The sequence below is a fragment of the Columba livia genome, chromosome 13 (assembly GCF_036013475.1).
Source record: "Columba livia isolate bColLiv1 breed racing homer chromosome 13, bColLiv1.pat.W.v2, whole genome shotgun sequence".
NCBI classification, from domain to species: domain Eukaryota; kingdom Metazoa; phylum Chordata; class Aves; order Columbiformes; family Columbidae; genus Columba; species Columba livia.
This window is the reverse complement of record NC_088614.1, coordinates 4,982,020-5,009,714: the sequence shown is the minus strand read 5'-3', so window position 1 is coordinate 5,009,714 and position 27,695 is coordinate 4,982,020. Positions and strand designations below refer to the sequence as shown.

Genomic DNA, 27,695 nt, shown 5'->3' with positions numbered 1-27,695 from the left:
TTATAAACTCGGGTCAAAAGTACCAGTGGAAGTTCTAGTCCTGTGTATACCTCATCTCTGGTGCATGCTGTGTTACATCATTTTCTGATTTAGTTTAAGGGTTCCTACTCTGGTTAGGAATGTTTGCTTCTCTCCCCACCCCAGCACAAACTTCTTTATGCTGTTGACTGTAATTTGCTGTGCAGTATTATTGGCAAGATTACCAATAGAAGGGTATCTGACGATGTCAGTGATTATGCCATTCTGACTTCTTGGTCAAAGGATGAAAAATGGGAAGAAAGCTGGTAGAGCAGAACTGGCTGTTTGGTCCTCTTAAAGGTGCTTATTTATCTGCATGGCCAGTTTACTGTTCTTCCTTGGCTTGTCTGTGTCGTTAGGGATTTCAAACAGTACAGCCTTTGCGTCTTAGCACTTTGCCATACATCTTCCCTTGCCCTGATTGTTTATGTCAAAGCAGGAATGAAAGTGGGACTAGGGTCACCTCGAAGGTGGTCATCCGTGTTACTAATGGTTTAATTAAGATGAGAGTCATGGAAAAAAGAAGGAGCTGAGTCCACAAAGTTTAGGTACTAGGTACATTTTCTAGCTCTCTCTTGTAGTTGTTTATTCTGTGAATGGTATAACATTGATCTGTCCCTAATGCTTGCTTCGTCTGTTTTGTCCCTTTTGTCTGTTTGGAATCCTGCTGTGTTAGAATGAAAAGGTAAGAGATAATTCTTCTAGTTGGTGCATGCTTGCATTGAATCTGTAGATGTTTGTCTCTTGTGAGACAGTGCCTCTCAATGCCACGTTTGTGGTGGATGCCACATGCGTTGATGAATTTTACTCGTCTAATGATTTTTGTGTGCCGGTCTGGTCTTGTCACTAAACCTCTATACCCATGGCAGCCCTGAATGTCAGTTGTGGCCTTCTCCAAACACAAGCCTGCTTTTCTCAAGCTCTCTCTCATTTGAAGAATACTTTAGGGAATTTTTTGTGCCTATGCAAAACCGGGCTTTCTTCTTATCACAAAGTGGGGCAACTTGGGGTGATTCCCAAAAGGGAGCAGGAGAGACAGTTACTCAGCTGCCAGTAAATGGGTTTCCTGTGCTCCAAAGAGCTACCAAGTACATCTGCATTGCTGCTGTTTTTCATGGGTGTAATTTGACTACAGAAGATTGGGAGGATGGCTCTCAACCGATCTCCATGGCTGTAATGTTTCCTTTTGTTTGTCTTGTCCTCAGTTCTAATAACTCTTGCATGTTAGAAAGCAAAGAAAACATTACCCAGGGTTCTAGGGATGCTCCAGCAGGTTGTGCCAACTGTCTATTGCTCTCTCTTGAGGGAAGATGTTGCAGCATCCTTTGATTTCCTCTTTAAGGCAGATAATAAGAAATTAATGGTTCCTTTTGTTCGTGTGTTTTATGAAATCCATGTTTGCAGAGGAGTATGTAATTCCTGAAGAGCAAAGGTAGGGATAAAGAGAGATGATGGAGAAACTCAGCTGTTTCTCTTCTTGCCCTCAGCCACAAATGTACAGGACTTGAGTCCAAAAAACATTGCCAGTTTAGTATGTCCACATGTGGCTGTTGTGTTCTATAGGTCAGGAATGAAAAATCCACTTAGTGCAGCCACCGTAACACCCCTGTCTAGTTTGTCAGCTCCTCTCTAGCCAGTGTCTGGATCATTTTAATAATGCCAGTGCTGAGAGGGATAGAAGAAACTTTCTATGGAAGCAGTGAAGCTTGTAGAGATATACATCTCTGTCATCCACTAGGAGTGGTTTTTCTCTTATAGTCAAATGAAAATTAGTCCGGTTTCTGTCTTTCAACCCTAAGATTTTTCATAGAATGTGTGGGGAGTGAGCTTCCATTTAATCCCTGAGACTACTTTGTTACTCATAGCTGCTATGAAGGTTTTTGGAGATAAATAGTAGATTTGATGTAGCTTGTCTGTTTTAGTGATTGGCTTATTTGCCATGTTCTGCCCTAAACTGATGACTTGCTTAGCATGTGAGATGCTACAGAGACACATTGTGGTTCCTCAGAGCTGCCCTGCCAGATGAATCATGTCGTGAGAGATGTCTGAGATAGAGGGAGCTGAACCAAACTTGTGCAAATAGAAGCATTTCTTCAAAGCTGTGTATGAGTCTTGAAAGATAACTTAGTCCTGTGGGTAGGTGCCTATGGGGAGACCAGTGCCGTTAGCATCTGAGGAATCTGAACTGCTTCTGAAAGCTTTTTAGCCCACACAACTGGAAGGAAACTTTTAAAATATGGACAAAATAAATGGATACAATTTTGTGCTCCTGAATCTGGCATGTTAGCAGTGCTTCCGTCAGTTTCTCTGCTATTGTGCAAAACCCTTCTAACAGCAGCGAAGCGAAGAACTTGGTCAGTTTAGTGTTGCTGCTCTTGCTGAGAAGTTTGGGCTGAAGAGGAGAATAGACCCTGGAGCTGCTTGCAGGGAAGAAGTCTACCAGTAGAGCCCTTGGGGAGGGCTGGAGGGAAATCTGTTCTCAGCACTATTTGGAAACTCTTGGGGAGGAAGCAGATCACAAAGCTTTTATTTTTAGAAGCTAAGTTGGATAGAGTGTCAACATTGAAGGAATTCTTAATAATTTAATCATAGCAGTGTGGTACTTGAAAAGATCAAAACCCTTGGCTATGCCTGGTGCTTCCATGGAAATGTGTGCTATAAATGAGTCAGGAACTAATGTAAAGCCCCCAGCAGTGAAGTCCTGGAATTACAGTATTTTAGTAGTCCCAGCACATCCCCTTTCGTGAAGACAGAAATTTAAGTTGGTATTTCCTCTCAGGTCTCAACTACCAACCTCTGGTAGATTTAGTACTTTAAAGATACAATATGATGCTCAGGTCCTAGCTTAATTATTTCTGATTGTGCCCAAGCTAAGCTGTAGGTATTTAGGTAACATCAGCTCTAGGTGTGCAGGTTGAACCTTGTGGAAGAACTCATAGACTGACTTGCTTTCAAATACAAGATTTGTTCTTCAACCTGTACTTCAAAGCTGGAAGGGGGAAGGAACAACACCCTAATAGGACAACTTTCTTCTTCACAGCTTGTTCCCCAGTTAGTTCGTATTCTGAAGAACCTTATCATGTCTGGATATTCACCAGAGCATGATGTGTCTGGGATCAGTGACCCCTTTTTGCAGGTAAGATCTGATGCCAACAGTGATTGATATACCTTTAATTCTAGTATTCTGTGTGTTTTGAGACTTAGATATGATGAGGTGGTTACCTTGGGACAGCTCTAGCAATTTTAGCATTTTGTGCCTTTGTTAGAGCTGATTGTGCAAATGCTCTTAATCTGCCTTAGTGAAAGACACCTCCCTCAGTTTAAGCAGCAAATGTAGTGACTTATCATATTAGCTGAAGTTGTGATAAAAGGGAGGAGACACATGTTGCTCGTGCCCAGTGCGCGGGGGATACTCTTGGCATGGCTGGCAGTGGCAAGGCAGCGAGCTCAGCATGAGCCTTTTCTTTTTTGGTAAAAGTCTTCTGCACTTTGCTTAGGAAAGGCAATCAGCAGCTTGCTTTGCTACTTTGCTGCTGCTCGGGAAGTGTACTGGGCATTTTGTGGTCACCAAGTAAAACACTGTCATCCAGTGAGATTTTTGCTTTGCTTTATTTTGTCAAATAGGTACGAATCCTGCGGTTACTAAGAATTTTAGGGCGAAATGATGATGATTCTAGTGAAGCAATGAATGATATACTTGCACAGGTGAGATCTGCAAGGCTGCTGAGCAGCCTTAACTTTCTCTTTTGGTTTCTTAATAATGTGGATTCAGCAGCACTGGTGCGGATGCAGCTGCTTGCTATGCAGGGTTGAATTTTGCTGCAAGGGACACATGTTTGTAGGTGTGATGCTTGTTTGCTAGGGATAAAGGGGCTCTGTTTTGGATGCATTGGAGTTGCTTATTTTGTTTCTTTTCTCTAGGTTGCCACTAACACAGAAACAAGTAAAAACGTGGGAAATGCCATTCTGTATGAAACTGTGCTGACCATTATGGACATAAAATCTGAGAGTGGACTGAGAGTAAGTTACCTGTGCTGTGGCCTTTTTTTTTTTTTCCCTAGGCTTGTATTAGAGTAATTTGTGTAGAGAGTGTGAGGCAGAGTTGTTCCACCTGAACGTAGCTTCACAATCGGCTCTAGATAAGACTGTAGCCTCTTCAGAAAGTGGTGTTTGTTTTGTGTGGTGTTTTTGTGTTGTGTGTTTGCGTTGTGGGGGTTTTGTTGTTGTTTTGGGTTTGGTGTTCTTGTTTGTTTGGTTGTGGTGTTTTTAAATAACAAAAGTAAAGCAAAACTTCTTGCAGACCATGTTCCTTTGACGCAGGAGGGAGCTTATGCTGTGTTTGTCTTAGCTTTTCCTGTGCTTAATCAGCTTCTAGAGTTCTTTGTTATGCTTTTGGCCAAGAACTGCAATGTTAGATTTGACACATTGCCTTTAAAATCCTCTTGAAACAGTGAAGGTGACCAGCAGCCTTTTTTGATCACTGACCTTCCCTACTCTTTCTGCAGGTGTTAGCCATTAACATCCTTGGCCGTTTCTTATTAAACAACGACAAAAATATTAGGTAAGTTGTGTGAAGTGTGTTTTGGCAGCACCCAGTTTAAAATGTGAGAAACAATTACACAAAGATTATGCTTAAGTGGAGCTTTGCGGGAGAACATGTTGGAAAGTACCGTGTTGGGTTAGTGTGACTGTCTAGCTTGCTTCTTCCTTGGGCCGTTCTTTTCTTTGTCAAAACCTTAACTGACCCTGCCTTTCTTAGTTGATGAATCTAGGTCTATGATCTAATTCTTACCTTGTGATTTCGTAAACTAGTCAAGTGGCTTCTTCCAATAAGCTGTGACTCCTGTCTTGTCTGTGGTGCTGTTCAAATCAGAGTTGGCACTGGAGATCTCACAAATTAGGCAAAGACTCTGTTTTTTTTCTGGTTGTGTGCTGTTGCCAACACGGAAGTTTGGTTGTGCTTTGGTCACTATGAATCTGGAAACGGAATTTCTGCAGCTGCTAGAATTAAGTCCAATCTCTAGGCACTTTGTTTGCAAATCAAGGTACAGGGAACTGCAGCTCACAGTGGTTTGAGTGTATGATCTGCAGAGGCCCAATCTTCAGTTGCCTTGTCTTTTCAAAATCTTCGTGAAGACTGGACAACAGACACGAGCCCGGGAACGGGCGCAGCTGCTGCTCTGGGCAGCAGGGTGTTGTGGGGCGCATTTCGGGTTAGTGTGGGAACTCACCTTTGGAGATACACCAGGCAACCCCCTGGGAGATTGCAATTTGTTACGAAGTACAAGAGAACCCTGTTCTGAGGTTTGGGGGGTGTGCATGTCTGTGCATAGAAATTAGACGCTTACTGTCAGCTATTTATTGCTGTGTGTCCCTATCCCAGATACGTAGCTTTGACGTCATTGTTGAAAACGGTGCAGACAGACCATAATGCAGTACAGCGGCACAGAAGTACGATTGTGGACTGCCTGAAAGATCTGGATGTCTCCATTAAAAGGTAATTGAAATGTCAGTGAAACAGACTCTCAAGGTTGACAGCCTATGGGAGGTGAGCAGAGCATGCGGAAAATGACAATAGTATTGGGGAACTGTAACTGAGACAAGTATTAATGCATAGTATCATTTGTACTTCAAAAAAGGTAATGAATATATGCAGCTACCTTCTTTGGGAAGCTGCTTTTACACTTCATGCGTCTGGGATTAGAAAAAGAGATTTTTCTTTTTGCCTGTTTTTCACCCCCCTCCATGGAGTCTCAGTGGAGATCAGACTGTGTGCTCACAACAGGATGGAAAAGCCTCTGTGGAGTGTGATCCTAATCAAAGCTATTCTGACATGCTCTGTGTTGCTTTTCTTCCCAGACTAACAGCCAGTGCCATGTTGTCTTGAAGCAGTGTTAAGCCATCCAAATAAACATATTCTAGATTAAATTAGATTACACAGTGGTAAAATTCAGATTTACTTGATTGTTCAAATAATGTGCTTACAAACCACATCCTGTTATGCATTCTTGGTGTTCATTGGTCATTAAAATTCAGTATGTTGCTACTTCTCTAAGCAATGGGAGCTCTTGCAACCTTACTTTTCACTACCAGGAGACTTTTTTTCTGATAGTCTAAACTTCTTCCTCTGTTTCTTCTCATTGCTTCAGTTATGTTCCCTTTACTCATGATAGTAAATTTTTCCTGTTTCTGTCAGACAGTCATAGATATGCTTGAATTGTTTGTTCTCACTTTTGCCCTACCTGTCTGGAGCACTGCCCTTCTCAGTTGAGTCTTTCGGCCTGTCAGTTGCGTTCTCTTTCTTTCAGAACTCTCTATCTCATGGTTATTCTTTCTGTAACTGGTGGTCTGAGCTCAGTGCAGCGTACGACATGTCAGTGATGGGGACAGTTGCATCCCTGTTGCATCTCGTGGAATCTGTCTGCTGTAGGCCAAAATTTCATTGAGCTGTCATCACATCATGAATATACTTTAAAAACTGCTCAACCTCCTTTTTTTTTTTCTGTCTTGTCAAAATGATTAGCTATGCCGTAGGTAAATTTGAAGGATGCCTATAAAAATCATTATGCTTATCTTTGTATCAGGTGTCGATTTTTAGCAGCACTGCTCTCAGTCTAATAGGTACAGAATAGGAAAGAAATTGGATCTGTCTCGCTTCTGAAACGTAGTTTTAACTGTTATGTAATGGCTATCATGTAGTCCATTTTTACAGTTGCAGTCTATCCCAAAACACAAATTTGTGTGTTATATGCTGAGCAAGTCAGGCTGCTGTTGCGGTTCGGTGCCAGAGCCAGCATGAGGCTGGACTGGGGAACAGCAAAGCCTCACTTGGGTTTGGGATGGAAGACAACAAGAGTGTTCTCTTGGTGCCTGCCTGGAAAACAGGTGTGGTACAGATGGCAGAGCTTCGTGTCTGAGTGCTGTTGAATGATGAAGCCTATGAGTGATCCATCAGCAGAGCATGACATTGCCGTGCTGACACTCATGCTGCTGACAATGCACTGTCTCCACTGAAGCCACTTACGGATGGGGTGTCTCGGTCCCAGGTAGCAAGGTTCAAGGGCTGGGACTCAAGGGACAGACACAGTACCTGGTTTTCGTTATCTGAAGCATGGCCAGTTCCCATCATCCTTTAGACATTGCTGTGCATCTTTGGTCCATGTAGTATAATTCAGAATGGCCTTGCCATTTAGTTCAAGTCCTTTTGTCTGTCTTTTGTGACAGGAATGAGCTGTGTAATATGATCGAAGTAAGCAGTATGTGTTGAGATAAATACCTGGTATTAAGATTGCAGAGTTACCTCTGTGCACCTGCAGTATTAATATATCTGCCATACCGTGACTGAAAAGTTAAACATGGAAAACCTGTAACCCAGGAGGGTTAGGTGTAAGGAGTTGGGAACTAATTGGAGGGATGAAAACAGTTCTAATAATTGTATAGGTCTTCAACCAGCCACAGATCTAGATGATAAAAGGTAACAATTCAGTTATGTATTTCCACCCTAATTCTGAACACCTTGGTGTTTTCTAGGTCCCTGGGTATTAGTTGGGTAAGATGCAAAATAACACATTTCCAGTTCACAATTCTATATAAACCCTTCTTATTCCAATAATAACTAGGGAGATGTTGAGAAATAGTGCTGTTTAGATGTTTTCAGATTCTTGAGAACAAATAATTTGCACCAAATACCATTGGGTTGGGTCATGCGCCTGGTCTAGGCTGTTGATGTTTCATGAACTTTGGGAAAATACTAGGCAATCAGAAAAAATAACTGGCCATGCAGAAGGCTGGCAGGCTTGACGCTGGAGCTAAACAGAGTCAGTGGGGACTGCTCCTGGGTTTGCTGCCAGTAAATATGTGAAAAGATGACAGCATAATTCCTGTATCTCAGCATTATGATTTTGATGAAAATTGCTGGTAGTAAACACACATTACAGTCTGATCCATATTGAAAAACAGACTTCAGAACTTCTGGCTTAGTTTTGGACAAAATCTATTGCACAACAAGCAGTACAAAATCACTGTACACATGAAATGGTTCAGCAACTATCCAGATGATTGCAAAAGATAACTGAAGTGGGGGAAGAAATTTTTGATGTGCCGTGAGGATCTTTCTTGTCTTCTAGTAGGCCATCTCAGTGACAAACAGAGAATAAAGTTCCTGTAGTATGAAGAGGACATGACCTGGAGGTTTGGGTTCTGGATTACACCAAATGCTCAGAGTAGTCAGGGTTGTTTAGCTGTTTTAATGCATTGTTCTGTTGCATTTCAATGCAACTAGTTGTCAGTGTTGTACAGAAATCAATCACATTTGAAGATAATCTTCATTCAAAAATGTTGGAAGAACAGGAGACCTGTTCTAGAATCAACGCAGAAGCTTGAAGGGAAGGACAAGCCCCTGACCTCTGTGTGTTCGAGGAGCAGCAAAGAGCTGGCACACTGTCTGTTGGTGTCACCCAGTGGTGTGGGGGGAACGGGCTCTGGAAAGAGCACCAGGGTAATTTTGGGTTCTAGAAATCTTACATAGTCTATCTGGCAGTATAGAATAAAGCTTATTAGTTAATATTTTAAATCTCTACTCTATTTAGAGATTGAGTATATGGAGATTGAAGCAGGTCTCTCCAGGAAGCCTGAAGCTGGAGAAAGTATGTTGTAGCCTGTGTTATTTATTGCAGTTGTGTGTCAGAAATGACCAGTGTGTGATTACAAATACTTGGGCAGTCAGACCTTAACACTGATGGACTCTGGTTGCTGAAAGATGTTCCCAGCTTTTAGGATGTCTGGATAGGTGTTTCTAGAGCACCTCACACCTCCGCTCCCCTTTAGGTTTTCTTGAAGGTAGATATTTATTGTCTGCCCATGAACAGGAAAATACTGGTATGTTTAATGTGAAAGGCTGTTCTCATAGGATTAATAAATATTGCTCTCTTCTTAATTAAAAGGTAAGTGTATTCGAGTAGCTGGACTTGTGGTTTTATTTTTTTTGTATCACTAGATGGAGATACTTCACTGGTTTTCTGTCTCTTGCCCCAGGCGCGCAATGGAACTGAGCTTTGCTCTTGTTAACGGGAACAATGTCCGTGGAATGATGAAGGAGTTGCTGTATTTCCTGGATTCCTGTGAACCAGAGTTCAAGGCAGACTGTGCATCTGGAATATTTCTTGCAGCTGAAAAGTATGGGGTCAATTTACTTGCTATTAATTTTCTGTATGTCCTCAGAATTATGAGCACTTTGTGTGTTGTTCCTTCCCCTCCTCATCTGTTAAGAGACAATATGCTGATCATCTCTTCTCCATTTGCTGATCTCTGTGTGGTTTGTCAGTTTTAACCCCCTCTGAGGAACAGGACACACTGGTGCCTTGGGACACGCTGTTGTGTCTCATACGGATAGTCCTTATATCACTAAACCAGTCTAGTGTATCGATTTCTGCTGCATTTCGGAACAGCTGTCGTGCTGACATGCTGAGTCTCCACATATACAGATTCTCTCTGTTTAGTTGGATAAGTGAGGTGAAACTGTTGAGCTATTGTAATCAGCAGCATGACTTTGAAGTATTGTATATGCAAGGTAAGGATGTGCTATATTATATGGACTGGTGTATTTATTCAGCTTTCCAATGTTGGCATTAATACAAAAAGGTCAAAGAATGTGAAGTGTCTGCTGTTTTGTTTTGTGGGGACTTTTGTGTGTGTTTTGTTGCTGTCCCCCTCTTAGCAGACAGTGGGCCAGGAACCAACTGAATGTGGAGTTTCTGATGATGTTTCTTGCTGATGTTGAAGGCCAGCACTTACTGTTCTAACTTGTTTTTCTTAATTTGGTCAGATATGCTCCATCCAAACGCTGGCACATAGACACAATTATGAGAGTCCTAACAACGGTAAGTGAAATTACCTTTCTTGTGTGTGACTACATCATTTTTCTTTTAAATTTCTGTAGGAAGTTATCATTATGTTAGAGATGCCTTCAAAGGCTGGCAAGATAACAAATGCTACGATACACAGAGGAAGCGTACTTAGGTGGTAATGGCCCAAGACAACCAGTGAGAAATATGTAAACTCAGTAAATATGACTGAGTGTTTTTAGAAGAAACCTATGATTTCAGAAACACGCAAGAATACAGCGTGCAGCAGAGTTTTTCTACTGCAGTAGTCACATCAGCTTCCAAGTTCAGACAGCGCTTGTGCTGTGTGTGATTCCAGTATGTGGTGCTTTTGGGAGAGGGTGAGCACAGCCTGAAGTGACTTGCAAAGAGAAAGGGGGTTGAAACCATTTATTAGAATTACTCCAAGTTGAGTTTATCAAAGCTTCTTAATGAAACTCCATTAACAGCTCTCTAGTTCCTCTTCTTTGGGTTTAATTATTACTTTTTACTTATATTCATTTCTTTATAAACATCACAGCTAAGGTGGAACTGGCTTAGTGTTTTGGCAAACAAGAGATCTTGATAACTTGGGTAGGCAGTGTTCCTTGAGGCAAAGGAGTGGGAATAGATTTATTTTATCAGTATGAGTGAATGTGTTAGCTGACACAGGAACAACCACAAAACCGCAAAAGAAATGCAAAGAATAAATTTCTTTTCATTACCTTGCGAACCAGGGGATCTCCAAAGCAGCAGCCGGGCAGAGGCGCACAGGGAGCGCAGGCTCCGCAGGGCTCGGTCCTCACTGGAGAGTTACCACACCTGCTGGTTTCACCGGTGCGTCGGGGATTCAGCAGATGCAGTTTTCCACTGTGCTTTGGGTTTCCCACAGCAGGGCAGGAATCTCAGGCATGTTCAGTCAGTGCCTCAGTCTATCACAGGCCTATTGTTATCTAAACAGAAGTTCTACTTGTCAAGCACACAACACCAAACAACAATTAGTATATGTGTTTTTCTACACCCCAGATGCAAGTGACTTGAGCATGCTGCAGTCCTCCTTGCCAGTCTTCCACTATGTTCCTGCAGCATTCAAATTGAGAGATTCATCAAGAAGTCAGTTTGGCCTGTGTGCTATTTTGCCACCCTGGAACAGAGAAAAGTAGATTCCTCTGAGCTGAGAATTGATTTTCATTAGAAGGCTGGCTGTGAGAATTGCTCTCGGATTACTTCCTTCAATTAAGTAACTTCCTTCTCTTGGCTGCTAGAGAAACCATTGATAGAGCTGTATTCATGGGACTGCCTACTGCAGACTTGCAGATAAACACCTTTTTCTGTTTAGCAGACTTAGGAGAATACAGAAAGAAGGCATTGGCCATCTTGGAGTGGATTCTCATTTGGTTGACCTAACTGGGCTCACTTAATTTCCATCTTTTTGCATGCTCTGCTCTCAGTGCCACAGGAAAGCCTGAACAGAATAGGTTTTGCACGGATACGTCTTCCCTTCAGTGCCAGAGCTGTGTGGTTGTGTACTGCCCCACATACTTTCCTGGCCTTAAAGTGGACTTTTCCCCCTGAGGTCTGTGTCCTATCAGAGACCTCAAAGAGTGGTGATATTTTGGCAAGTTCCTGAGTCCTGTGCTTACTTGGCATAGAATCCGGCTTTGAACAAGCGACTGAACAAGCTGGGTTCTGCCCCCAGGGTGGCTTTTACCTTAAAACCTTCCATTGAACAGACAAGTTTTCTGTGTTGCTTTTTGTTCCTTCTGTAGCACAGGCTTCTTATGTCCACACTTGACAATTTCGGGATATCTGTAGGATAGATTTCTCTGGGTATAGTTGGGTTCATTGAGCAATTGTACTGTCCTGTACTTCTGCCCACATGAGCCTGCTCAAAATCAACTATAAAGTGCTTGGGGCTGTGGTTGATTTTTATATATGTATTTTTTTTAAAAAAATATATATGTATTTTTTGTTTTTTAAATTTCCATGCACATCAGGTGGCTTTGTGAAGGATATTGGCAGATGCTGGACATTACTGAGAAGTCAGATAGCGAAATCTAGCTGCTTTTGTCTCTTAAATACACAATTGTTCTTGCAGGCAGGGAGTTACGTTCGTGATGATGCTGTTCCCAATCTGATTCAGCTAATAACTAATAGCGTGGAGATGCATGCCTACACTGTGCAGAGGCTCTACAAAGCCATCCTTGGTGATTACTCCCAGGTAATACCAAACATGACCAGCTTCAGTTTCCTTGTTGTACCGCAATAAGCGTGTTTACTAAGCATCTCAAGGTAAGTGAACATCACGCTGTCTCACTCCAAGGGACAGGTTGCAGAGGAGGTGTGTCTTCTGTAAGCTCATGTTCTTTTTATTTTCTCCTGTTCTCTTATGGATTTATTGATCAAATCAAATATTCCTATTTCTTCTCCTGTGGGGAACTTCCTTGGCTGGGTGGAGGGCTGAGCTTGCTCTGGGAAATGGTGATGGTTTAGTTTGTCATGCAGGCATCCATATATCTCTGAGGCATCTGATTTTTCTTCTCTTAACAGCAACCGCTGGTGCAAGTGGCCTCTTGGTGCATAGGAGAATATGGAGATCTTCTGGTGTCTGGTCAGTGTGAAGAGGAGGAACCAATACAGGTATAGCTTGGGAAAGAACAACTGTGTACCTGGCTGAGGCTGGGCTGCTTGGTGCTGGCTGTGTGAGAGGAATGCTTGCAACAATTACTTAGCACTGTTGGCCATGATGGTGGTGAACCCTGGACAGGAATCTCCTTCCCTTGCTGCCGGCATGGGCTGTGTAACCACTCACGGTGAGGATTGCAGCTGCAGTTGGTTTCAGTGCTGATGTAGCTCACAGGTTATCTCCTGGGGTCTTAGCTGTGTATTTTCATAGAATCATTTTGGTTGGAAGAAAACCTCAGGATCATAGAGTCCAACCATAACCTAACTCTAGCCATAAACCATGTCCGTAAGAACCTCATCTAAACACACCTTTTAAATCCCTCCAGGGATGGTGACTCTACCACTTCCCTGGGCAGCCTGTTCCAACGCCTGACAACCCTTTCCAGGAAGAATTTTTTCCTAATATCTGATCTAAACCTCCTCTGGGACAACTTGAGGCCATTTCCTCTTTTCCTGTCACTTGCTACTTGGGAGAAGAGACCAACACCCTCCATTCTACAACCTTCTTTCAGGCAGTTCAGAGATCAGAAGGTCTCCCCTCAGCTCCCGTTCTCCAGCTGAACCCCCCAGGTCCCTCAGCCGCTCCCATCACACTTGTGCTCCAGCCCCTCACCAGCTCTGTTCCCTCCTCTGCACTCTCTTTAGTATTTCAATGTCCTTCTTATGGTGAGGGGCCCAAAACTGCCCCCAGGATTCAAAGTGGGGCCTCACCAGCACCGAGTACAGTGGCACAATCACTTCCCTAGTCCTGCTGGCCACACCAGTGCTGGTACCAGCCAGGATGCTGGTGGCCTCTTGGCCACCTGGGCACACGCTGGCTCATGTTCAGCCGCTGTCACCAACGCCCCCAGGTCCTTTTCCACTGGGCACTTTCCAGCCACTCTTCCCCGAGCCTGTGGCGCTGCCTGGGGCTGTTGTGACCCAAGTGCAGGACTTGGCACTTGCCTTGTTGAACCTCAGACAATTTGCCTCAGCCCAATGATCCAGACAATTTGGGTGATAAACCTGATCCTTGATGTGTGGAAGAGGAATTGTATTTTAAAACTAGTAAGATCTCCACCCAGATACATCTCTCTTACACTGTGAAGATATGCTGCAGGCTCACAAAGTTGCCGAGGAGGTACAACATACCCATTAACCAAGAGACAGGTTTTTACAGCATGCCCTGGAAGTCTTGCTGCAGGGCTTCTCTCTGTCTCAGCCTAACCCTTCTGTCTTTTTTCAGGTAACGGAGGATGAAGTTCTCGATATTTTAGAAAGCGTCCTGATTTCTAATATGTCTGCATCTGTTACACGAGGCTATGCTCTCACTGCCATCATGAAGCTTTCCACGAGGTTCACCTGCACTGTCAAGTGAGTTCTCGTTGATCATGTACTGCCCAGGGCTTTGCTGCAAATATGCTGTCATCAGTTGTCTTCAGTGAAGTATTCCCTGGACATGTTCTGCTTCCATGGTTTACTGGAGTCATCTTGTTACTCCTTGGCTTTTACAGTCCTCTATTGCTTGCAGGGTGGAAGACTTCCACTGATTTGTACTGTTTTCTGTAGATGTCCTCTACTGTGTAGAGGGAATCTGTGTTCCTGTTGTTTGAAAACCCCTTTATGGGGAAGATGAGTCCTTACTTTCAGTGGACTCTTCTTTCCAGTTCCCTTTTCAGATGATGGAGGGAAAAATAGTCTTGTTTCCTGTGGGTAGCTTCCTGGTGTGGGTAGTTGAGCTTTCTTAGGAAGTGGCAGCTGGTGCTTTTGTGAACGGGCAGTTCAAAAATGGATGTTGCACACATGCTCCAGAAGTCAGCAGTGACTACTGTTTGAAATGAGTTACACAGGACACCTGTTGAGCAGAGGCCAGCTCGTGTATTCTGGATGACACGTGCTAATCTCTTGCTTATTGCTGCTAATTCCATGGTGTGTGTGTTTTTTCTGTTTCCCTCCTGCCCCCACACAGTCGCATTAAGAAGGTAGTTTCCATTTATGGCAGCAGCATTGATGTGGAGCTACAGCAGAGGGCAGTGGAATATAATGCACTTTTCAAAAAATATGATCACATGAGGTAAGTGCTGATGAATTTTGGTGTTTGAAAAGATCATTGTAGTCTACTCTGATCTGCTGGGTACCTCACTTTGTGCTTTGAGAGCTTTGTCTGGTGATTTTGGTAGTTACAGGGGAACCAGAACACCTCCCTCATCTATAGGGTTAGTGAGTGTTTCAATAACTTAATGTATGTGGGGAGATTGTTCTGTGATCAGAGAGTTTCTCTGCCAAAACATTTGCCCTCCTTGGAGCTTGACTAATGGTTTACTTCTAGGTGTCGAACCTTATATTTGCTAGCTGAGTGTCTGCAGGTAGCTTTTACTGTGCTAGCGTTACCACAGTTGTTAGGTTCAAACTGATTTTAAAATGTCTTTGGAATAAACATGCAGAGATCCATTGACCTGTCCTAAACGATGCTCTGAAGTTGAGGTATTTCTTCCAACTGTTAATATAGAACATCTTTTTAATTTACTGTATCTTCTTGTAGTATCTGTTTAAAATCTCAGATTCTGCATGCAAAGGCATACAATTTCACTGCACCCCTCAGCACCGTGTTTTTGCAGTTTGTGAGCATGTTAACCTCCTTATACCTTACCAGGGAGAGGTCCCGATCATCATTCCTTTGCTCAAGTGATAGCTTTATGAGAAGGTTAAAACCATGCGGTGTTGCAATAACTAAAGCTGTAATTCTTTACAGGATGGTTGTTAGTCTGCTATGTGCAGTAGTTAATTGTTGATATGTAGGAGCACAACAGATTCTGTTCAGTGATGATCATAGGATTGGAGGACATTATGTGGCGATTAACTTCATCCACTCTTGAAAACTTTCCATCAGATTCCATTGGATGAAGGAGCATCCATTTTATAGTCTAGATGAGAGGACAGAGAGAAAATGGGGGTACCACTGGACTAAATATTGCCTGTGTTTGTAAGGGCCTCCAAACTTTGTTTCAAAGGCTCTTCAAAATCACTTTTTCCTATGGGCACTGTCCTATTCACTATGTGTAGGACACAACATCTTTGTGATTTCCTCTTTTCTGTCCTCCTGTGGTATCCATGCAGCAACTCAAACAGTTATTGGAAAACCCATGTTAATGAGCTAGGGCACGTGGGCTGCATAAGGCTTCACATGAAGCCTTATGAATGCGCTGAGAAAAACCTAGCATGGGAGGCTTGATCTGAACTGGCCATTGCAGGCAGCAGTGTCTGCGGATCAGCTGGCTTTTGATCAGGTGGCAGTATATGCCATCCACAGTTTTGGGAAGCACCGTACTTCAGAAAAACATCTGTGAACTGCATTTAGTTTTACAAGAGAGCACCTGTATTTTTTCTTCTGCTATATTCTGGTTTTCTTTACAGTGTAAAGGTCAGTGCTTAATAGCTTCTGGTCATTAAGATTTTGTTCATGGTCAAGAATGTGGCCCATTGTTGGGTTTACTGGCATTGGAACACTTTTTCTGCCCAAAAGGTGCGTAGACAGTGTGTCCTACCCCTGTTACATGCAGCATTTTTTGTGGCTCATTTGCAGGGGTAATGGCCTTCCTTTATTACAGACTTTTTTTGTTTGATGTCAGGATTCTGGATTCCATGCATATTTTTCAGTCTCTGTATCATTTCGGGAGGGTTCTTTCAAGGGCTGAACTTAATCTCTTTGGAAATTCAATTTGGCTAAATGAGAGCATGGTGATTTGCCTTTCCAATTTTGTCACCTGTTCTAAGTTGTTAGCCCTCCTGCAAAGACAAGTCAGACGAGCTGACTCTGACTAAACTGCATATGGAACAGAGCAGTCAAGTCTTCCATGTCTGCAGTTAATCCACCATTGCTCAATAGTTTAATCTTTGCTTTGGGATTGTTATCCTAGCACCACAGTGGAAACTCTGTCAGGTACTAGGGAAAAAGGGAAGGCAGGAGGGCTTGTTTGGCTTCTGGCTGTCAACTGATGTATTTACACTGACACAGAATGCCAGGGATTGGTTCTGACCCCCTTCAGCTGTCATCCACTCTTACAGTCCCCTGCACTGGCACTGAAAAGGCAGGTTGCCCTATGTATATCATGTCCTGATTGTCTGAGTACTTGGACTGGGATCCAGGAAGATGGCACAGTATAACTATGTCAGCTTCTTTCAGGCCAGCCCTGCTTGAGAGAATGCCAGTAATGGAGAAGGTCACCACAAACGGCCCTGCTGAGATTGTACAGACCAACGGAGAGACAGAGCCAGCGGTCCTGGAAACCAAACCTCCGCCCTCTGGACCGCAGCCCGCTAGCCAGGTAATGGAAACCGATCTGGGATAAGTTTCCACTGCCCATCAGACACACTACAAGGCCACTGCCAGCAGTAAGCTGAGAACAGCTCCCTCCCCACTCCGCTTTGCTAGTTCTGGCCTGGTGATGATTGCATCATCTCTTGACTCTGGCTCTAGTGGCAAGAACAGCTGTGTGGAGGAGGCCGTTGTGGGGAGGGCGAGAACAGTAAAGCCATGTATTCCCCAGCCTGTCTCAGTGTGCACAAACTCCGTCTTTATCACTGTGCTGCCAGGAGCATGGAAACTAGATCTCTCGTGGGGCATGGGACCATAGCCAAACTAAGAACCTCTCTGGCCGGTAGCTCTGTTGGTCTGAGAGCAAGTAGAATCCATTACATTTGCAAGGGAGAGTAGCAGGAAGTTGAATATGTAACTGTTACATCCACTCTCTCATTAGGCAAATGATTTGTTGGACTTGTTGGGGGGAAGCGATATAACACCAGTAATCCCCACTGCACCTACAAGCAAGCCGGCCTCTGCTGGCGGGGAGCTCCTCGACCTCCTGGGAGACCTCAACCTAACGGGTGAGCAGGATGCGTCTCTTAAAAGTGTACATTCTCAGTCCTGGGGAGGGGATGAGGTCTGGCCAGTTCCTCACTTTCTGTCAAGTCCTAGTCTTCATGCTTATTCTCACAAAGATCCGTATTAGCATACAGGTGATAAAGTCACAAGTTGACTCTGTGTGATTAGCTGCTGAGACATCAGCATTTTTACACTTCAGCCTGGGACTGCTGTGAGCCTTTCCAGAGAGGACTGGGAAACGTGAGAGAGTGATTCCATTTGGATGCCTGCTAGCTTGAGAGGAGCCAGTCCTTTTTAGTGAAAGCACAGAGGGGACAATAACAACACAGATGATTTGTAGAGCTTCATGCAAAGCAATATGATTTGCAGCAGTTAATCTTTGGAGAAGGAATACTTTTCATTTCATGACAGCTAAGTAATGATACTTCAACATTTCTTGTAGGTTCTCCAGTATCTGCTCCTGCACCCCAGATAGCACAGCCTCCATTCCTGCTTGATGGACTTTCATCACAGCCTATCTTCAATGATATTGCTACAGGTTAGGGACGTGTAAATCCTTAGCCTAAGGTGCCACAGCACCCAAGCGGAAGAGAAACAAGGGGTAGTGAAAAAAGCAGGGCTTGGGGAGTGAAGTGTGGCACAGACGCTGGGGCAGGAGGAGTGGGTTGTGTTTAATCTTCAGAAGAGTTCATGTCTGGGGTAAAGTAAATGCATTCTATGGTATTGAGAATGATTCTGTAAATCTGCTACTTTTTGGTTTTCTCCAGGAATCCCTTCAATTACTGCATACAACAAGAATGGGCTGAAGATTGACTTCACCTTTGAGAGATCCAACACCAACCCTAGCGTCACTGTAATCACGATACAGGCCTCCAACAGCACAGAGCTGGAAATGACAGATTTTGTTTTCCAAGCTGCAGTACCAAAGGTAGAGCCATTTAGGGCAACTGCAGTGACAGGCTGAGGGTCCCAGCTGCAAATACCTCCTGAACTGTGCTCTAATGTAGACAGACACTTGCAGAACTGTAAAGAAGGCTGTTAATAGGTTCTCTTAGGGCTCAGTTTGGTCAACTTTTTCTAATCTGAAGTTAATGTTATAAACACAATATAATGCTTGTTTCTATCAGATGGGACTCCTTCAGCTTCAACAAAGTTTTGTTTAAAATCACTGCTTTCTAGGAGAGTTACTAAACCACAGGCAGAAAAACATCGGTTAAAAAAAAAAGTGAAGACACTAATCTTTATTCTTAGTTTCTAAGAAATACACCATGCTCCTTGCAGCTATGAATACATGAAAAAAAACAAAAACAACAAACGTTTTGAAGCTATTAGCTGCTTGTAAAAGTTTAAATGAGTCTCCACATGGTGATTAGTGGTGGTCCTTCTTTAAGCAGTGAGCTGTCTCCCCTCACACGTAGGTGCAGCACGAAATACGGGAGACAGACCATTTAAGCAGGGTGTGATTGGAATGTTCTTCAGCTTTGGGGAAGTATGTTCACTTCCAGGAATTAGTAGTGCTCTGACTTGAATTCAAATAGGCTTCATACCTGCTGTAGGAAGGAATTAGGGAGAGAATGAGCCTTGTGAAGTTAGGGGTGTGCTGAGTGGTCTTGGCTGTTCCTCTGCCTGCGACTCTTGAAACAATTCACTACTGGTCTTGATGCACTGCAGTAAACCCTGACCCCAGTGTTTGTGCTACCTGGATCTTGTGCGAAAAGCAGGTGGGACAGTGAATATTTTATTCTTTATGGGCAGGGAGTTGAAGAACTGACTTTTGTTTGTTTTTTAACTTGATTGTGGCTGTACATGAGCTCTCAGAGCCAGGAACTGAACTCTTGGCTTCCCTTGCTTTCTCTCAGTGCAAACAAATCACTTCATGTTCTTGTTCTTACTTGATTAAGCATCAAATTGTTTTCTCTTTGGCCTTTCTACAGACATTCCAGCTGCAGCTCCTGTCTCCCAGCAGCAGTGTCATCCCTGCATTTAACTCGGGGACCATCACACAGGTTATTAAAGTCCTGAATCCACAAAAGGTGAGTGATTTTGAGAACGGTTATTAAAGATATTGTCTTGGAATTGCATGTTTAGTGGCAATCAGCTAGGGTTGTGTCTCTGAGACACAGGGAGTGGTGGTAGTGAATGATGTGTTTTTAATGAGTCCGTTTGGTTAGGGTTAGGGAAAAGTTATGAAAAAGATGGGAGGTCCTGGGCACAGGTTTGGCCTTCTATTATTTGGTTATACTGCTAAAACAGATTCACAGCTGTGCTATCTTCTTGGATGTCTTTTGCACCAGAGTGGTTGTTAAACAGGTTTTTAGATGATCTTTCTAGAGGACTTCAACCCAGTGCCTGTGTGTTGTAGAAGTGATGTCTGAAAGGCAAGTATCTTGCCATACAAATGCGTTTAACATTCGTTCTTGCTCTCTTCAGCAGTGTTATTGAGATGCTTATTACACAAAAAGTAGCTTGATACATAATCTTAACAAAATTGCCTCTTTTCTCAAGTGGTGTAATTTGGTTTTAATGTGATGAGTGTAGTTTTAAACAGTTGATGGAAAGAATCTTTAGGTGAAATTTAATCATAATTCTATTTGTTTTACAGGCTTCAGAGCCAGCCTTCATGGCAGGGTTACAACAGACTTGAGGGGAGGGAGGGCTGTGGCCAGCATGTCCTCCTTAAGAGGCTTTGCAAATATTCATATGGCATCAGAAAGGAAAAGAAACTTGAGATCACATATTCCTTCATCTGTGGGACACCCTTAAGATTTTAAACATCCTTAAGAACTTAAACCATCTTAAATTTTTAATGGGTTAACACTTACGTACTGCTCTAGTTGTTTAGTGTTGCTGCTAGACCGATGTGCAAATTAGAAAAATATTCAAATCCCAGCCCAAGATTTCACTGAAATGTCTGTCTTGTACTGCACAGGTTTTATGGTTTCCATGCCTCTCCCCTTATCTTCATGTAGTGTGGTCCCCTCTGCCTATATTAAGGCACAAGACTAATTATTCTCTTTGTCTTGTATACATCTGATATGAATTTCTCTGTGGTGCTGTAGAGCACCTTTCAAAGATCACCTTCAAAGTTGTTCTCTGAACTTGGGAAGGTATAGGAGTTTTCCTGTAAGGTGCCAGAAGCTACAATACATCCACCTCAGATGAGGCCCACAAGGTGAAGTACACATAGATAATGTGCGCTTTCCTGTCGGAACACCAGAATTCCTGCAAACACTTCAGAATACAGAGGTGCAAAAGAGTCTTACTACCCTTATCTCTTGCCTGCTGTTTAACTCTTCCACCTCAGGCATTTCTGCACCTCTCACTGTCCTTCATATTGTTACTCCTTGAGAGTACAGCTTTGCAAGAACCCTGTCGCTGAGATCGTGCAGTTAGCCAGGATGCTCTGAGGGAGGCAGCCTTGGAACAGCCTTGCTGTTTAGGCGGCAGCTGTTTGACTTGTTGCTGTTGTAGAAAAGTCTTCACCTGGACATGGACTGTCATTATGCTGGATTGAAAGTGATTGCCAGTTTCCTGAAACAACACCGAACAGAACAAGAACTGGCACTGGCTCTATTGCTCTATTAGTGATAAAGCACAGCTTCCTTACCCTGAGACTGGCTGGAGCAGTCATTGTCCTCCTTTCCTCCCTCTGCTGTCTCTTTTGCGTATTTCCCTGTAGGTATGAGCAAAAGAGCCAGAAATAGCTGACTTTTTGCTTCTCCTTTTAGGGTTTTTGGGAAACACGTTCTTTGCGGGTGAGGAGAGTAGGGAACCTGCCTGGAGCATGCTGTGCTCTGGCTGTTCCGAAGGGCCACGTCCTATCTGGATGACAGCCAAATGATGGTGTAAAACAACTTCTGAGCTGTTGCATCATTTACTCACAGCAGGAGGAAATATTCTTAGAGCTTCTGTTTCTAGTCTTTCTTAGGCTAATTCCTTCACGGTGCTACTGAGCTATGCAATACTTGAAGCTTCAAGGCTGCTGCTTCAAGTGACATCTAGTATGGGGAATGACACCTGTCCCCTTGAGCCTCAGTGCAGAGCAGCAGAGTCCAGATCTGCTTTCTGCTTTCTTCCCCTGTTAGCTGGGATTTTAAGGCAGTTTTCCTTGTACTTGAGGACTTCTGTGCTTGTGAGAGCCGGGCCAAGGCAGAGAAAGATGTGGGTAGAAGCTGTGCAATAGCTCTTCTTAGAGCTTGTATCTGACCTGAGAACTACAGTCCTACCAGATTAAGTGTTAGTCTGCAGTGTCATAGTTTACCCTGCACATCTTGCAGCAAGCTCTTGTGGTGAGGAAAGGTCTGTGTTTTGTATTGATGGGGTAAGGGAGGGGAACTGGATGTGGGAGGATGTACTGACCTTTAATGAAGACCTGAATTTGTGTTTTGTTTCTATTTTGTTTTCCTTTTCTCCTGTAGCAACAACTACGTATGCGGATCAAGTTGACATATAATCACAAGGGCTCGGCAATGCAGGATCTAGCAGAAGTCAACAACTTCCCCCCTCAGTCTTGGCAGTGAGGCTCTGGCACCATTCTTATTCTCACCCCACCCAATCAAAAGAACACTGGGAAGAAGGTTGTGATCCTGGGCAATCCCCCAAACTGCACCATGGGCATGGGGAACAGATGAGACCTGCTGATGAGGAGGACTTTTCCTGAAGTGATTGCTGACTTTGAAGCATATCTGTTAAGACTAATCTCCTCTCCTCTGCTGATGAGGCTGGCGGCTTGTGGAGGCTACTGTGCACTCCCTCACACGTGCGTTCACAGCCAGCAGCGTTTCCTTCTCCTCTCCCCTCCTCTCCCCGGCCCCCCCGCAAAGAAACACAGCCTGGTTGGAAGAGAAGTCTGGAATTTCTAGCAGGGAAACTTTCTTCTCTCTGCAGCAAGCGAACAGCTGCCTGTTCTTTCTGCTGTCTCTTTCCCCTGGGGTGGGCAAGGCATTTTGTCATTCATTACTAGCTGGATTCCTTCAGGCACTTTCATCTGGGGCTCTGACTGGGGACTCCGGGGATGTCAGGCTGTCCTGCATCTTTCTTCTTGTATCCCCTGTGTCTGAAGGGGCTGGAGGCTTCTTATGTCCTATTCAGTGCATTATTGTATCCACCCACCTCTTAGTTACGTGGTACATACCAAGAGCAAGCGAGGCCTTGGGAGTTCATCTGCAGCCCTGGGACAGTGCAGGAAAAGAGGTGCTGGTGAGAGCTGGTGAAATTGCTTTGGTGCTGTACTTGGAAATGAAGACATTACACTTGAATTTTCTTTCTTACCATCAGTAGCTACAGCCATACAGATTCACAGAGAGTCTTCTGTAGCTTCACCAGAAAGTGTGGTGATGAATGAGAGATGTAGAGATCCAAGGAGCAGCTGGTTTTCTACCACAGATGGTTTCAAAGCCTTTTAACCCATTAGTTGCGGTTTATGGGTAGAAAAGACATATTCCATTTTGTAGATCAGCCTTTGAGGGCTCTGTTCCTGCTGGGAGGCTCATCAGAGACTATGCTGCAAAGTTGCTCTTCCCAGTTATTCCAGACCTTCTCAGTTTAATTTCCAGAGCCTGTTGTAGACCCCCTGGATTCCATTTGAGTTAATTCTGACTGGGATATTTGTGTTGTATCTGTAATACTGGCACTGAAATAAAGACCATGCGGTTTAAAGAGACCTTTTCCCATTTTGTTACTTAATTGATCCTTGTAGTTTGCTCCTTGCTCCCCTTTCAGAGAAATGTGCTAGTTCAGGTTCGGACTGAAAGTAAATAAACTGGGTTTTTTTAGTGGATTCAATGAAGTCATTTGAGTATTGGGATGCAAAGATGTGAGGTTCAGTACTCCTCTAAGCTGACAGAAACCTGTGTTTGGTTCTGCTTCCTAGTGTGAACTGTTGTCGAGGTGGCAGAGTTCTGTGAATTCTCGTGGAGGCGATGTACAGTGTGACAAAAGTATTTAGATGTTCAGCCCTCTTCAGGGAGGGAGAGGGGATGATATCCTAGATCTTCATCCATGAGTGTGCTGGTAAACTGAAGGTGCTCCAGCTCCCAACCCAGTGTTTTCTCAAAAGAAACGAGTGGCACACCTGCTGTATTTCTGTTACAGGGCTTTCCAGATAATGATCGTTCAGTGCTCGGATGCCAAGCTTGGACACAGGTTTTTGTGTCTGCAAAAGTGCTAACACTGGGCTCCAGTCCTGGATAAAAACATTGCGAGAGTGGTGCACAGCGTACTTGGAGAAGTGAAGACCTGTTCTGCCCTCGAATCAGGAGCAGGAGGCCACTAAAGGTTGTTCAGTCTGCTTTTAACTGCATTAAGTAATTTAATGTAGGGTTGACTGTCACTGATTTAAGTGCTGGTGTGTGTAGTGGAATAAGTTTAGCTTCTCTTGGAGGGCATTTTTGCTGCCATATTGATTAAACAGGTTTCAGTCTTTGGGTTAGCAAAGAGCTTTATTATTCTACTGGAACTAGCATCAGCATGGGGTTATAAAATCCAGAATGATGATGTATGATTTCCTTAAAAGTAATTCTGGGTTGCTGTAGGGTCATGCCTTGGCTATCAACGGTGAGATGGATGCTGTGATTCAGCATGAGGCAGGCAGGCTTGCAGAAAATGGCTGAATCAAAGTCTGTTTTTAGGTGCTGAGCATTTACCTTTGTTGCTTTCACCGCAGTGGTGACTATTCATCACCCCACTAGCTCGAACTCCTTAGTGCTGAAGGCTGAGCATGTTAAATCTGGCATCCGGTGAGCTCTGAGGGTGTCCCAGGTATGAAGCTGATGGAAAGTCTTCGCCTTAGTTCCTGAACGTCCCGTAACCTTCCCTGTTTTCACAGAACTGTGCATGGTCCCTGGTACTGAAAGCTGGGACACCTCAATCTCTGTTGGGTTTTGCTGTGAAAGGGCACTGGTGCAGGAGATTAGATGGGCAGAGAGAAGTAAATGGTCTTTCACCCAGCTGGGTTGTTGCAGCATAGTTGGGAACTGCTTGTTGTGCTTGTTTTCTGTCCACCAGAGCAGCTGGGTTTGTTCTCAGCTCTGTCTGGTAAGCTTGTAGAGAATTCCTACAGTGTTCTGGGCTCCTTCAGTGGCCTTTGCACAGAATGTTTGTGTTTTGAGAAATAGATTCTTTGTCATATATTTCTTAGTTGAGCTGAAGGAGGTGGTGCACGTATCTCAAATGCATCTTGTTTGCGGCCATCCCTTGGCTATGCAGTTCTCCTTTGTAGCACCCACATGTTCCTGTTGTCCTTGGAGCATTCCCCGTGCTGAGGCCGGGGCTCTCACACTAACACGGGTTCCACACGCTCCGTACATGCCGGACCACGTGTCACTGCTTGTCCATCTCCTGAGCCCTGTGCTGCCACTTTGTGTTGTCACAGCAGGGCGCTCAGGACGGGCTGAGCTGTCTCTCCACCAGCTGGACACAGCAGTTCTTACAGGTCTGGTCAACATTGTTCTTGGTTCAGTGTAAGGGGAACATAAAGGGAGCAAGACACAGACTTCGTGGTTACTCTGGCTGATACCTGCACAGGAGGCTTTGGAGCTGAGAGAGATTGCGTGTCTGTTTTTTCAAGTGAATGTATTTTAAGTCAAAAATGACAGAGTAATGACTGTAGTGGGCCTGACAGGGGAGGAGACATGGGAAGATCCTAAGCTTTGACTTTGTCCAGGTTTTTGAGGGGACCAAATATGGCCTTGAACAACCTTTTGAAGCAATAGCAGTGAGGGGACTGCCACCCATACAGTACCTTGGGTATGTAACTGTGCAGATGCTGAAACAGCTGGGAAAGGTGGCTCAGTGCCTTCCCCGGGCTGGTACCGGCTGCCGGAGGGAGCAGCAAAGTTGGATAGCTGGTTTTTTTTAGAGCTGCTGGTGCGCTTTCTGTGTGTTCATTTTCTACTTGGGGGCTATGAGGGAAGGAGCTATGGGACTGCTTCCCTCTGAACTTTCACTCTATTCCTGTATATTCCTTTTTCTTTCCCGATGTTGTAATTTACATTTTACATAGAGCCCCATCCCACCTCCTCGACAGTATAGTGTTAAAAAAAATCAAAAAAAATATCCCGCACCACGCCCAACCCCAAAATGAAACCCCAACAAACCCAACAAAATTTAACATAAAAACATGCCGTTTGAGCAGGGAGCCTGGTGGCATTTGAACTCCTGCAGACCTATTTTTGAGATGTGAAAAATTTAAATAAATGCTGAGTCTTAGGTGAGTGAGGAGCATAACGGATGTAAACATTTACATGGATGCATTAGACTTCTGCTGTGTGTATTGTCTTTTGGTTGAAACAAATTATGAAGTAACTAATAAAATGAGTCAATATTCAATGATTTAAAACTGTGCCTTGTTGCTTTTTGCAAGTACAACTTATTGATTCTTAATGTTTGGCCGTGACAAGGTCAGATGATGTGAAATAACAAAGGTAGAATTTGAAGAACTTTCCAGGAAGTTTTGCAGGGCAAAATTAATAGACAATTACAAAATTTCATAAACAGTTAATGTGAAATACCACCCTGGAGGAGCACTCCTCTGTGCCAGCAGCACTGGGCGAGGCGCTGCAAGGGCGTGATGAGCTGCCACACGGGCCCCGGTGTCTCCAGCCTCCCCTGGGGCTGGCGATGGTTCCCTTGCGGGTTAAAAAGCCCCTTTTACGCTCCCCGTGCCTGTGGGACAAGGCCACTTGTGATCTCAGTGTCTGGTAAAGCAGATCACCTGCCTGCTGTAAGATTATCCTCGTGTTTTCTAGTCACAGCACCGTTTTATTAGATAACTTTTCATGTGTTTTCTAGCACATAATTGCACCTCCCTGCAAGGAACAATGCCCTCAGTATTGTCATGTGTCCTTTTAGAGACCTCTTGGGGCTAAGTAGTTGCAGAACTACTGAAGTGTAGCTAGAAATGCATTGTAATTGTGCTGTTCTTTAGCGAAAACCCAATGAAAATTTGATTTATTTTTAAAGTCATCTCAGCCTTGTGCGTATAGTCTGGAAACGTTAAGGACTAGGTGGCCTTTTCTGTGGCTGCCTTGCTTTAATGACATGAACTAATACTTTTGACCTTGCTTGTAAGATGGTTGTCTGTCAGTCCTGTATTTTTAAGGAGGAGAGCCCTCCAGACTCCGCAGAACTCAGAAATGGCATCGGAAAGTGCCGGTTCGTGCGTCAGCAAACAGTCGCTCATTTCGGGCCCCGGGTGGACCCTTGGCGTTGAGTGCACAGGTGAGCAGACAGGCCGGGAGGGAGGTGGGAGCCGCGCGAAGGAAACACGGAATAGAACCCAAGGTGTTTGGTGTAGTTAAAGTACCAACGGGGAGAATTTGGAAAGCACATCTGGACTTCAGTCTGGGAATGACCAGAAACTAGTGTAGCAAAGTGGTGGTGGCAGGCCAAAAGGGTGTGAAAGCGGGGCGCTGCTGATCATGGGGAAGGCGGGAGGCTGCTGTTGTTGTTTCTAATGGGCTCGATCCTGTTAAATAATCTCTCTTAAATAACGCTCTCCTAAAGCACTAATCAAATTCCGGTAAAATGCACAGTAACGATGGTAATTGTTCGTAGCGGGGCGGGGGACGGGCGGGTCCGGCTGCTCCCCGCAGGTGCTCGGCGCGCAGGTCAGCGGGTGCTGCTCCCTCGCACCCCGCACTTGCTGCGGAACCCGCGGGGACGGAGTCGCACAAACGCGCTGTTCGGGGGCTCCGGATCGGCGCGCCCTCGGGCAGACGGGCGGGCGGCCCAGGCCGGGGCAGTAACGCGGCGGGGCCGCTGCTGCGTGCGCCGTCCCCGCCGAGGACGAACCGCTCGGTCCCCGCTCGGCCCCGGAGCAGCGGCCGCGCAGCCGCGGGGCCTGCGCGGCGGAAGCCCGCGCGCTTCCGGGGCGAGGCCTGCGCGCAGCCGGGGCGGGGCCGCCGCCGCTGCCGGGGTCTCGGCGTCCGGCCGGCGATGGGGGAGGCCGGGCCGGGGGCCGGGCCGGGGCCCAGGCAGGCGCCGGGGCCCGAGGAGGACGAGGCGGCGGCGCCGGGCTGCGCGCGGAGGGGCCGGGCCGGGCCCCGCGGCGGCATCCGGGTGCTGAAGGTGAGGAGGGAGCGGGGCCTGCGGCCGCCCGGGGGCTGCTCGGCGGGGCGGGGGCGACTCACCGCAGCGGGGCCGCTGCCCGCCTCGGCCTTGGCGGGACAGCCGAGCGGGGCCGGGGTGTGTCCGTGCCCGAGCGGGGCGGCCCGGCGCCCTGTCCGGCCCGTGGGGCTCCCGGCGGCCCGTGGCGAGCGGTCCCGAGCCGA

The 27,695-nt window shown here is 45.1% G+C and overlaps 2 protein-coding genes and 1 non-coding gene across 8 annotated transcripts in view; all 3 read left to right on the top strand.

Annotated features, from left to right (window-relative positions):
• Positions 1-25,762, top strand: part of AP1G1 (adaptor related protein complex 1 subunit gamma 1) — a 43,562-nt gene extending 17,800 nt beyond the window's left edge. For all 5 annotated transcript variants that reach the window (XM_065028251.1, XM_065028248.1, XM_065028253.1 and 2 more), the window contains 17 exons: positions 3,059-3,154; positions 3,643-3,723; positions 3,940-4,038; positions 4,524-4,579; positions 5,402-5,515; positions 9,052-9,192; positions 9,842-9,896; positions 11,977-12,099; positions 12,429-12,518; positions 13,789-13,916; positions 14,512-14,616; positions 16,726-16,867; positions 17,300-17,426; positions 17,867-17,962; positions 18,192-18,352; positions 19,359-19,457; positions 21,843-25,762. In XM_065028251.1, the coding sequence (XP_064884323.1) occupies positions 3,059-3,154; positions 3,643-3,723; positions 3,940-4,038; positions 4,524-4,579; positions 5,402-5,515; positions 9,052-9,192; positions 9,842-9,896; positions 11,977-12,099; positions 12,429-12,518; positions 13,789-13,916; positions 14,512-14,616; positions 16,726-16,867; positions 17,300-17,426; positions 17,867-17,962; positions 18,192-18,352; positions 19,359-19,457; positions 21,843-21,944 (1,815 nt within the window). In that variant the 3' untranslated portion in view covers positions 21,945-25,762. The remainder of the gene's footprint in view (positions 1-3,058; positions 3,155-3,642; positions 3,724-3,939; positions 4,039-4,523; positions 4,580-5,401; positions 5,516-9,051; positions 9,193-9,841; positions 9,897-11,976; positions 12,100-12,428; positions 12,519-13,788; positions 13,917-14,511; positions 14,617-16,725; positions 16,868-17,299; positions 17,427-17,866; positions 17,963-18,191; positions 18,353-19,358; positions 19,458-21,842) is intronic.
• Positions 6,935-7,021, top strand: LOC135575381 (small nucleolar RNA SNORD71). Its single transcript, XR_010466004.1, has one exon. It is a non-coding gene; the product is annotated as a small nucleolar RNA SNORD71 (small nucleolar RNA).
• An 863-nt stretch (positions 25,763-26,625) lies between the features above and the next one.
• PHLPP2 (PH domain and leucine rich repeat protein phosphatase 2) overlaps positions 26,626-27,695 on the top strand; it is a 31,582-nt gene continuing 30,512 nt past the window's right edge. The window contains exon 1 of one of the 2 annotated variants that reach the window (XM_065028238.1): positions 26,626-26,643. Coding sequence is in view for 1 of the 2 variants with exons in the window: in XM_065028237.1 (XP_064884309.1) it covers positions 27,361-27,492 (132 nt within the window). In the remaining variant the exon portion in view is untranslated. Of the gene's footprint in view, positions 26,644-27,293; positions 27,493-27,695 lie in introns of those variants that run through there. The other variant, XM_065028237.1, reaches the window with a different exon arrangement.